Consider the following 11,916-nt stretch of genomic DNA (forward strand, 5'->3'; position numbering starts at 1 on the left):
TGTGTCTTTGGATCAGATTTGCCACTGATGGAAACCTGCTTAGTCTGCTGCAAACTATCTTGTAACTACATTTTTTGTTGTAGTACCATTTGTAATGCCCGATAAAAAATAAGAAATTTAAACATGGACCCATTTATTTTATTCTATTTTATTTATTTTGTTGTTTTTTTTGAGAGAATACCTGACTGTGTATTTCAGAAAGCACCGGGACCTTGGGAACAAGTGTCCTTGAACATTAATGAGATGGCAGTGAAATTAAATATATGGAAGGGGAAGACGAGGGGGGCTTAATGAGGAGACGGATAAATAATTTTGCTTTTTGCATTTTGCCCTGTATACAATTTTTGGAGGAGCCACAGAGTGGAAGATGCTTTTCTGAGAAAATACTGAATACAACAAAAGATAACAACCAATATCTTTTTTTAAGTGTTTAAAGTGTGAAATGTAAGGAATTTAAAATACACAAAGCTACCAAAATAGCACAGTTCAAGGGGACAAATGATACCTTTGGAAAAAATCTGTATGTCTTACAATTTATACAATATCACAACACTTTCATTTTCAGCACATTTATAGCCCACACTACTGTGTGACTTAAGCTTTTACAAGTCAGTATCAAATGAAGTCTAAATCCAACTAATGGACCTTGACACAGCTATTGACTACTGGTCTTTGTGTCAATGCATAATCACGATAGCTCACTGAAAAGCCCTGTAGCTCTCACTACAGGAGAATGAGTAAGTGATGAAGCACTCGTGTTTTATCTGCAGTGCTGGAAGGACGCATGTGGTGACAGCATGTCTTCAGTCCCTACACAGAGAAAGAGCATCGATCCCAGACAGGGATTACTGCAAAGCCCACTCCAGATGATGTATTGTAAAATATCTATGTGTGTGTCTATAAATGCGTTTCTGGATATGTGTGTGGGGAGAGAGGGAAGAGAAATGAGATGTAGTGATACATAAAGAAAGGCAGTGGAAAAATATGTGTGAAATCACAGAGGGTTCATGGGTTTGAGAGTTTTCTGCAGCTTGTTAGTTAGAACTTCTGATGGGTTTTGTGATATGAAGCGAGTATTATAGGAGACGTGTGTGTGTATGTGTGTGTGTGTGTGTGTGTGAGAGATGTGAACTGGTAAGGGCACTGCATCAATTACAGTGTCTGTGCCAGCAGGCTCCTGACACCGGCGCTTCTTCATCCTCTGCTTCACAGCGGGAGGTCTCTCCCTGCTACCATGCTTCCTCTAAAGCAGCACCCGCTTTGTCTTCATAAAGAGCTGATCGATACACACATACTCATCCAATCCTATACACACACTCAATATGAACTATGCCAAGTAAACAATAGTGGTGATTTTCTTCTCTTTTTTTTGTGTTGCAGTCTGTGCATGTTGGACCAAGGCTACTTCCCTCTAATGCCCATTTAACAATGAGCAAAACTCGTTACAATTATGCTACTACAGCTAAGTTTATTTTAGTCTTTTCAAACAATATTGATACACTGGATGCTTTGCAAGCTTTACAGGTAGTTCATGCATATTTTACTGGCAAAGCATATTGTAGCTGCCAAAGAAATCTGTACACTTGATGTTACTAGCAGGTACCGTATGTTGCTTGGCAAAAAACAAGATTGCACAAGGACATTTTTGCTGGCTTGGATATTGGACTCATATGAGTGTGTGCTCAAATTCTCCATTACAAACGGAAGTCTTGCTAACTCATCAGTTTGCCATGGTAATACCCAACGTCTGTGCTGATTTATAGCAACCTGTTCAGGGAGGTTTATTAAGCGCCAGACGGCACCTTATATCCAAAAGCCTCACTGACTAATGGAGGTTCAGAACTGTGCAAGTTAAACCATCTAAGCACACAAGTAAATACAGTACAGATTAAAATAAACAGTTCAGTACCTCTAGTTTTTTCATCTTTTTCTCCATGGCGACCCGGTCCAGAGGTTCAGAACTGTCAGTTAATGCTGTGAAGCTTTTCTGAGTGGAGCTGAGCCAGTCAGTGAAGGACATGCAAAGGTTTTCAGCCTCTTCGATGCTCTTCAGCTCCTCCTGTAGCTGCTTGATGGTGTCCTGAAAATGAACGGATGAGATGTTGGATACAATACCAATACTAACACTTTTAGAACTTTCTTTACATTGCTGACAGAAATTGCCTCATAGTTATAGTTAATATCATTACTTCTTTTTGTGATACCCTGAGAAAACATAAAACTCACAATATGACACTAATAGTCACTCATGTTTTTGTTGTTTGGAATGATTTAATGTAAATAAAATATGCAAGGTACATCAACATGATATTTCAGGTGAGGTTTTATATGTAATGACAGTAGACCTGAAACGTGACATGACTGAAGTAACTATTTGCCCAATATATTAAGATTTATTTAAATCTAACTTAGCAATTAACTAGAAAACAGTGTTACTCTGTCATATTATTTTTATCTCTAATAGTATGAACATAAAGGTAGAAAAACTCACTTCAACAACTGCTGCCTTTTGTTTCAGGCGCTAGAATTGTTAGTAAGACTTTGACTGTATATGGTATGGGGAAAATTCAGGAAACATGGTCTGTATCTCTTTCTTTTAAGGTTGAGATGTGCCTCAGCAGTCTTACATAGGCCACCAAGGACCAAAAGCTCTCTGATCAACCATCAAAACAGAAAATATCTGTTTCTCCCCTCCTCTTTCATCTGCAGAATGTCAATAGCTTCACTGTAAGATGGAGAGGGATTTTATATTTTTGACACATTATCCACTTGACTGAGATTTTGAGTCAACAACACCATGAGGACGAAGAGGGTTTCCTGCAAGTTTGACACATTATTCACTCAACTTGCAAATCCTGTGGCGCGAAGCTCCAATTAGCTGATAGTGCTGAGTGCACACCTTTACTGACTAGACAGAGGTAACAGCTTCCCACCTCGAGCCCATATGGCCCCACTTCACACAGTTTAATTACAGGCATCCATGGCATGAGAGAGTATGAGAGGGTTGTTATGTGCCAGCATACATATGTATTGGCATGCCTGTAAGTATATGCATGCTTGAGTCAATTTTGGGTGTGGGTATAACAGACAGACAAAGAAACAAAGTGAGGGAGTGAGGGGGAGACACACAAGCACATATAACCTCAGATGTGTTATTGAAGGTGTAAAAATCAATGTAGTGCAGGCAAAGCTTTTCCACTCCTGGTGTCGAGTGTGAGATTGCTTTCTGTAGCGTTTAATTACAGTTTTAGCCCCAGACCAGAGGAGCCCCATTGATTTTCCTTTAGTCCCCCCCAGAGGAGCAGACAAATAGAGAGGCTGAATCTGGGTATTTGGAGCAACACAAGCTGAGCTCACAGGCATAACCCTCAAAGCTACTTCAATGGGGTGTTACAGAAACAAGGTCCAAACTCTCACTGGAGCAAATTCCATGGTGAGCGAGCTTAACCATGTGTGAGAAGCCCTCTGCGGGCAGAGACCCCAATGGCAATGCAGACAACACATCTTCTTAATCTAACATTGAGACACTATAACACAAAAGTGATTACACCTACACCCTGCTCTTTAAGGATTTATGTTTTGCTATTCTTAACTCATGATTACAGGAAGGTATTTTCCAGGAAATTATTGTAAGTAGAGCCCGACCGATTTATCGTTTTGCATTTATTATCAGCTGATATAGCTACTTGCAGATATATCTGCATCTGCGTTTATAACAGCCGATATAATCACCGTTGTGACGAAAAGAGAGCTGAGCCATAAGGCAAAGCTCTCAATCTACCGGTCAATTTTTCGTTCCTACCCTCACCTATGGTCATGAAGGCTGGGTCATGACCGAAAGAACGAGATCGCGGGTACAAGCGGCCGAAATGGGTTTCCTCAGGCGGGTGGCTGGTGTCTCCCTTAGAGATAGGGTGAGAAGCTCGGCCATCCGCGAGCTCAGAGTAGAGCCGCTGCTCCTTTGCGTTGAAAGGAGCCAGTTGAGGTGGTTTTGGCATCTGGTAAGGATGCCTCCTGGACGCCTCCCTAGGGTGGTGTTCCAGGCACGTCCAGCTGGGAGGAGGCCTCGGGGAAAACCCAGGACTAGGTGGAGAGATTATATCTCCACACTGGCCTGGGAACGCCTCGGGATCCCCCAGTCAGAGCTAGTGAATGTGGCTCGGGAAAGAGAAGTTTGGGGTCCCCTGCTGGAGCTGCTGCCCCCACGACCCGACCCCGGATAAGCGGATGAAGATGGATGGATGGATATAATTATTAAAAAAGAAACAGCGAATCGGATCCTTCCTCATGTCATGAGTGTTGCATAGTTTTCCCACAAGAGGCAACACCACAGAACAAAACATCAGCTGACCGCAGTCTACTGAAGCTACGGTGAGTCACTCTTGGTAGCTCTCACACTCGGTGAGTTGGTCTTTTGTCATGTCAATAATATGACTTACATAATAATCACTTTTCCTCTTTGGAGGCCAGACTTGCTAATCCTCCAGGTTCAGAAGTGTGTTTAATGTTACGGTAAACATTATGCTGCTGACAGATGTAGATTTATTTCTGAAACAGTTTGGCAGTTCTTTTTTCTTTTTTACTTCTAAATATTTTTTAACAACACCAACAGCAGCTAACGCTGCCTGTTGCTAAATTAGCCACAAAGCTAATCCTGTGTTTATCAGTGGAGGAGGCTAACATTAATCAGCGATTAAACTGTAGTGTCTCTAGTTACAGTCGGCGTGTCAGAAATGATTAAACCAGAGGGAACTTGTGAATAAACGTGAGCTGAACAAGTATCTAACACACAGTTGCAGGTCCTCGTTGTAATGTAGACAGTCATGTAGTATTATATATATATTTGCCTATGTAGGAGAGGCTTGTTCATTGTTGTATCATTATTATGATAGCAATGACATGAGAGATCATATATGGTATGATTCAAATTTTTAGTAGTAGTACTATATTGGTATATTTTATAGTTTTTGGTTCACTTAGTAGTAGTACTCTATAATTTGTAATAAATCAGATATTTTAAAAATGTTTTCTGTAGTTTTATACATTTGACTTTTATTTATCAAAACTTGCATTATGTCATGTCAAATGTTAGGGATAATTTTGTTTATGTTATGCGTTTCTCATAATAAGGGGGGAAAATAATGTTGGCCGATATATCGGCTATCGGATTTTAAAATCCTCAAATATCGAAACCAGTATCGGACTTAAAAATCCCATATCGGTCGGCTCTAATCGTAAGTATTGTAAGTATGTATGTCCGGACTTCCTGACCACCAGAGGCATTCTTTAACCCTTATATATATAATGACAAAATTATGACTAATATCCAGTCATAAAAAAATAAATATTGTTCAGCATAGATACTTTCATGGTTAAGTAGGATGTCATATGTCACAGTGACTTCTACTGTGTTGTGACTATTACCTACAGAAACTCAAACTTCTAAGGAAAAACATGTGCCACATCGGGTTAAAATGTTTAATAGCCAAATGATCTCTGAAACAGCAACATCCACCAGGAACGGCTGTTTATTTTACATAGTTATTATGAACTAAAAGTCTAACCAGAATATAAAGAAAGAGGGGAATATATCATAATACCATTTTAACTTGCTGTAAACCAAATTAAGTTTTAGTGCCTACATAGACAAAGTAAGTCTTCCTTACATGAAAATAAACATATAAACATATAAAAACTTAATTTTCATACAAATATGGATCCTAACCAGACATTGATTAAAAACATTATATCCATCTTTTGGAAGAATTAATGCTTGCTGTAAATTCCAAAGGAATATTTATTTACAAAATAGTTCTGTTTTTAGAAAGTGGAAGCATCTGTAAAACTCAACAGAGTAAAGATACGATGTATGAATCATTGAACAGCAGACAGTAGAGAGTGCCCAACCTGTATGTTGAGCAGCAGGGAATGGTAGCGGGCAGTGAGCTGGGTGGCAGTAACACTGACACAACTACTGATGTAGGTTTCCTCCAGAACCTGCTGTGCCAGAGAGGAGAGGCCATCGACTTCTCCCTGCCGTGCAAGGACTGCCTCAAGACACCCCTGTTCAGAGGGGACACAGAGGAATGTATAATTAGCATTATTCTATTTAAATCCAGTAAAAATATTCATGATTTAATTGTAAACTATGTTTTATATGAAATAATAGGAGCACACATGGGTGAGAAGGAAAACATGAAATAACAGATCACATCACAAACAAGATATGGGGCCAAAGGGTCTGTATCTGTGTATGTGTGTGTGTGCGCATGTGTATGTGTGTGTCCATCTAAATGCAGGGAAGGAAAACACTGAGACTGTTTGACATCCTGACACTTGCAGGAAGCATGCTCCAAAGGGAGGAGACCCAGTAGGGAAATATTCTGTCCCCTGCTGTGTTTTTTCAAATGCCTGGTGTGAGTGGAGTGTACGCATAAGTAAAAAATGTAATGTATTTTAGTAGCCCTGGGATGCTTCATAACTTTCATTTTGAAAGGCAAAATCTTATTTTTGGCATGGGTACTGTTGTGGCTAAGTTTGGAGAGAGGACATTGGTGCACTGTTGGGACTGTGGCTTGATTGACTGACAGTCAAAGGAGAAATCTGAATCAAAGACAGCACAAAGATTTTCAAGGATTCACTGAAAGCTCTTTTAAAGGATTCATTCAAAAGTACTGAATCAAAATAACTGTGTGGTCTACAGTATAGCTGGGTGTTGTATGTTTATACCAAGTGAAAGGGAAATGATCTGAAAATATTACAAAAGAGGGTAATATTAATAAGTTAAAATGAAAATAAGATTTCAGAATTAGCATTAAACAGTACCTTGCTGTTAATAATATAGTGGATTGTCTTTCTTTGGGGCTTTAAACCACTGACACATGTAAAAAAAATATTAAGTGTACATATCTCATATGGACAAAAACACTGTCGCTCTCTGACCTTTAGTTTCTTCAGCTGAGTCTCCTTGGTGGCTCTGTCTGACCTCCGATGACCTCTGATGTTTGCCACCTTCTCCATATCCTCCAGCCACTGGGCCAGGCTCAGGAACCTTTGGCCCATCTGCTTCAGTCTGGTCAGTGTGGAGCTCAGCTGGGTCTGTGTCTCCTCCAGACGTCCCTGGTAGGCCCCCCACTCTCGCTGAGCGGTGTCCAGCGCTCTGTCCTCGATCTGAGGTATACCCCAGGGGATTACTCTCTCTCTGCTGGTCAGCACAGAGGAGAGCAAAGACTGGCCATTTGAGCAGCGTTCCTGCAGGAACTATAGGGAAAAGACAAAGGGTGGAACAAAGAAACAATGTGATGAAGAATTTCATGCGGTTTTGTTTCCAAAAGTCCAGGGCGTCCAAGGCCTTTGGAGAATTCTGTTTTAGCCTTGAGCCAGGTGTGATGACAGTTTCCCTTTATATTTGTTTACACTCCCTGTTCATGAATTACATTATGCACAACACCCTACAGTATTAATACCTGTAACTGTTGCAGTGTCTTCTCTAGTGTATCCACGTTTCCCTCCGGATGGGACAACAAGGCCAGAGTGGCCTGTTCCTGCTCCAGCCAGTCCTCAAACACATGTAACCCCCTTTGATATTCCTGGTGAACCAGCACCAGCCCTTTGGCCTTACTGACGGCATTCTGCAAAACAACAGGTTGGAGATTACTGGAAAGAAGGGGTATGTCCATTCAATATCAAATATCTATTGGTCATTTTGACAATAGAAAACTTACAAAACTTTAAGGACAATTGACCCTTCGCTAAGCCACGCCCCGAATACACAACTGGCCAATCATAGCGCAGTATAGGACTCGCTCTAACTGAAGTCCGACACTTTCATGGATGCGCTCAATTGACTCTAATGTAAAAAGAGTAATTTTCGAGCTTTTTTGGCTATATTTTTCTAAGATATGGTCAAACGCTGTTCCTGGGGCTCTGGTAATAGTTACAGTCGCTACCCAGAGAGGTTGATATGAGAAGTACGATTTATTCTCTTTCCAAAACCTAAAATAAATCCAGAAAAATGGATGTGGCTGTGGCTCGTTCCTAATTTAATGTTAGTTAGCTAACGCTATCTGAATTCCTACTCGATGGAACGTAATAAAGCCCTACTGTTCTGCTTTTTAATGATTGTAATAACGAATAGAAGCCTACCCAGCTTTACAGGGATGATCCTTCAAATCGTTGTCTTTTGTTTCAGTGGTCGGGGGATGCGGTGGTTCACTTGTACTGTGTGATCGTTAGGCTTTAGCTTCTATTTTTCATTTTTTTCATGTCCGTTTGAGTCAGTCTGACAGCCTGAATACAACCTTCAAATGTATAATGCAACTGCAAAACTGTCTACTTCTTTGAGAGAGCGCTTTTTCCGACAAATTTGACAATATTTCTCCGGGGAGTGCAGTAATAGACAGTGGCAGCACCGACAGTTTGTCGGAGTTAGCAACAGTAACTAAGGGGGCCGGGGCTTAGCGAAGGGTCAATGATGTTTTAAAAGCATGATGACACAATGTTGACAAAACACAACTACTTTGCCTGAATAGCTTGAAACTGAACTAAATGTTAATATAATATGTACGCAGTAAAAATGTATGTAATGTATTCTTCAAATCGTGTAAACAAAACATGTGTAATTATTTTAAAATAATTATTAGAGAAGTTACTAAAACGCTCTTCAATAATTTGGGCAATTATAATTGTGATTTATGAAAAAACATGAAGTATTCAGAGAACTATTCTCAAAACAATAATTTATTATTCAAATGCATGCAAAGGAAAACATGCTGCATGTGGAGTATGTTGTTTGTACTGTAAGTACCTTGGCCTTTTCTTTGAGGGTGTTGTATCTACATTGCAGCTGCTGCACCTCCTGCTGGGTAGTGTAGTGTTCAGCCATATTGGACCCCTTTGTGGCAATGGTCTCCAGAGGACTGCTGTGACTCAGTACTTCCTCATAGAGAAGCTAGAATTAAATAAGAACACATGCACACACTCCGTGTAGTAAATACAACTCCACTGGGAGGCTCTGAGGTAAAAATATCTATAAAGGAGGGTGTTCCATAAAAAAAAATAGGAAGCAAGAAACAGACCATACTGAGTTAAATCTCAATGCAAAATATGTTTGCAAGTCACTAGTCTAGCTTTTTAATTAGTAATAATAGCTTAATTAATTAGTGAGATGTGATACCTTGGTCTTTCCCAGGTTCGCAGTCTTGTCTCTCATCTCAGAATACTGTCTGTCTGAGCAGCCAAGTGTCTCCTCAACCCGGTCCATCCACAGCACAAACTGACCCACGTCCTCCTGATAGCTGGTCCAATGCGACAAAGCACCCTCCAGCTGACTGTTACATCGACATAATAATGTTAAAACACAGGGAACAAACATAACACACACACACACAATGTACACATGCATTTAAATCTAATTATCCGTGTAACCTTTCAACCAACAGAAATCCATCAAGTGAAACTAAACAGTCCCATTTATCAACTGACTGACTGACTGATTGATGATCACAACCTTTTACACTGAATAGAGGCAGAAAGCAAGGAGTCCCATGAGTCTTTGAGGTCCTGGATCTGTTTGCGAATCACTGGGACCCCCTCAGCTGAAGTGTTCCTCTGGACGGCTTCTCCCCGTGTCAAAAGCATTTTTAGCTGGATTTCCCTCTCCTGACGAGCAGCCAGTAAGGCCTAGAGACAGGGGTGAACGAACAGACATAAAACAACTTGGCAACATTGTTTAACCTAAACATTCAAGCCAATAAAGCATCTTGAATTGAATTGAATATAAAAAAATCTTTAAAAAAATTATTCCCTGCATGGTTCATTTGATCTGGATCATACCCCTAAAACTTAACTGATTATTCCTCTGTGTGAAGATACAGTAGTGATAACCTTGGTATCAAGTAGGAAATCTGCTGAACTGGTATGGTTACACTACAAATAAACAAAACAACCATTATTGTACTATGTTGATCTATACTAACCAAAGCAACAATGCTGCCATTTTAATCATTAAAAAATGTCAGTAACTTAGTATAGCTTGTGTAGCTTTTACGTTTAAAATATTTCAAGTACAACGTCCCTTTCTGTACCACCGGATTTCCCAGATAATTCAAAAAATACACAAAACTGCCACACGTAGCTATTTATAAGTTACAAGCCCTGATTTTCTCACTTCTGAGACAATGCTAATTTCCTTAATCACTGTAAATGTCAGCATGACACACCAGAGGAAACATACTGATGGGGAAACATGGATGTTTTTGTGGTCTAAAATGTATCAATAGCCTAATCTCTGAAAATTGTGTTCCTTTAAGGGACCCCACATCCGTCTCATCCCTCCTTACTTCCAGCTGTAACATCCGGTCCTCTAACACGCCCTTGTCGGTGGTGGTGGAGATGCAGGTGCTTAGGACCATTTGAGCTTCACACACCCAGTCCTGGAGCTCTTTAAGGCCCTGAGAGAAGAGGCGGTGCTCCCCTACAATACGTTCAATCCTGGAGGCCTTGTCCTTTAGAGATCAGAGCACAGCACTGTAAACACACTACAATCACACAATTCATATCGGTTCTGAGAAACAGAGTTGAGATATAAGAACACAATTGTTTCTGGTGCACAACAACAGTATCTTAATATATATCTGTTCGTATTTGAAATACAGTCTTGTTTTTCCTCAGACATCTCCAGAGACTTCCCAACCCCACATTACAGCACAAACACAATGTACTTTGTTTGCAGTTGTCACTCTTTAACATCTGCGTAACTGTAGAGTGGAGAAAGGCAGAGCTACAATAACAATCTGCAAGTGGCAATTTTAAATAATTTCATTCCTGTTACCATGTCTGGCAGGGAAGACAACCTAAAAATAGTGCTCTTCTAGGTAACTGGATAAGAAAATAAGTCTCATTCATCATTGTTGGGGCACTTTCATTGTCCTGAGGTAAGTGAACTGTACTTTGCGGTCAGTGTGATGTTTTGTTCTATGCTGAAATAAATCATAAGAGTGTGACTGATCTAATGAGAGCTTCAAAAGGTCAGATTCTCAAGCACTGACACATTTCAGCTCTGGTATTTTAGAAGTGCTTCAGTGGATAAAAGGTAAGCTCCACAGCGTTGGGCTTTTTTATGTTGATGAGACTACAACTGCAAGGACCTTTTGGAGGAGAAAGACAGACGATTGTGCTCAGGTAAATTACTATAGATACTGAGACTTTCTTGGGCAGCAATATTTTTACCCAAGGCGAGCTGATTACAGTAACCATGACAGATGTGCGACTGGAGAATATTCCATGACACAGAACAACAGTAAACACCAGTGTTGGGCAGTAGCGTTGCTACCAGTAGGGCCGTTACTAGTTTACCTACATTTCTCAGTAGCTTCGTGGTAGCGTCTCTGTTTTCTGAATCAAATAGCTTTTCACTAGCGAATCTCTTTTATTGATGAAGTAGCGGGGTAGCGTCCACACACGCTACATTTTCCCAAGCATTTCTAAAGCTCAAATCTGAAATACAACTACTAAGATCAGCAAGTGACGCCACCGCCACACGGACATAGATGTAGCCAGCAGTCTATGGTAGCCGGCAGAAGTACTTCCGTGCGACGGTGACATCACGTACCGATCCTTGGGCTGATGTCTGCGACTTTGCTGCAGGGTTAATGAAGACACGTGCGACTGAGTTCACTTTCTATGTGTTAGTTATTGTAACAAATCTTGTGAGAAGAATCTGGGTCCAGCTTGGCCACCTCTTCCTTTAGTGAGGAGGAAACTTTGATATGTAGGCTAGTGGCAGAAACGTGTTTCCATGGAGAGAGATAACTACATAGCCAGAGCACAAATTCACATATAAACAATAAAAAAATGATGTAATTAATTAGCAATAAAATGACATTATAAAAACTATAGAAATACACACACACACAC

General features: G+C 40.4%; 1 protein-coding gene across 1 annotated transcript in view; it reads right to left on the minus strand.

Moving 5' to 3' along the window:
• Nucleotides 1-11,916, minus strand: part of syne1a (spectrin repeat containing, nuclear envelope 1a) — a 143,812-nt gene that overhangs the window by 62,697 nt on the left and 69,199 nt on the right. The window contains 8 exon segments of the mRNA XM_038727544.1: nucleotides 1,910-2,080; nucleotides 5,908-6,063; nucleotides 6,943-7,260; nucleotides 7,467-7,631; nucleotides 8,807-8,950; nucleotides 9,176-9,329; nucleotides 9,509-9,681; nucleotides 10,341-10,505. Coding sequence (XP_038583472.1) covers nucleotides 1,910-2,080; nucleotides 5,908-6,063; nucleotides 6,943-7,260; nucleotides 7,467-7,631; nucleotides 8,807-8,950; nucleotides 9,176-9,329; nucleotides 9,509-9,681; nucleotides 10,341-10,505 — 1,446 coding nt within the window.

Source organism: Micropterus salmoides, unplaced genomic scaffold, assembly GCF_014851395.1.
Source record: "Micropterus salmoides isolate LMB-PRFRI ecotype aquatic unplaced genomic scaffold, ASM1485139v1 Ms_hic_scaffold_18, whole genome shotgun sequence".
Taxonomy (NCBI): domain Eukaryota; kingdom Metazoa; phylum Chordata; class Actinopteri; order Centrarchiformes; family Centrarchidae; genus Micropterus; species Micropterus salmoides.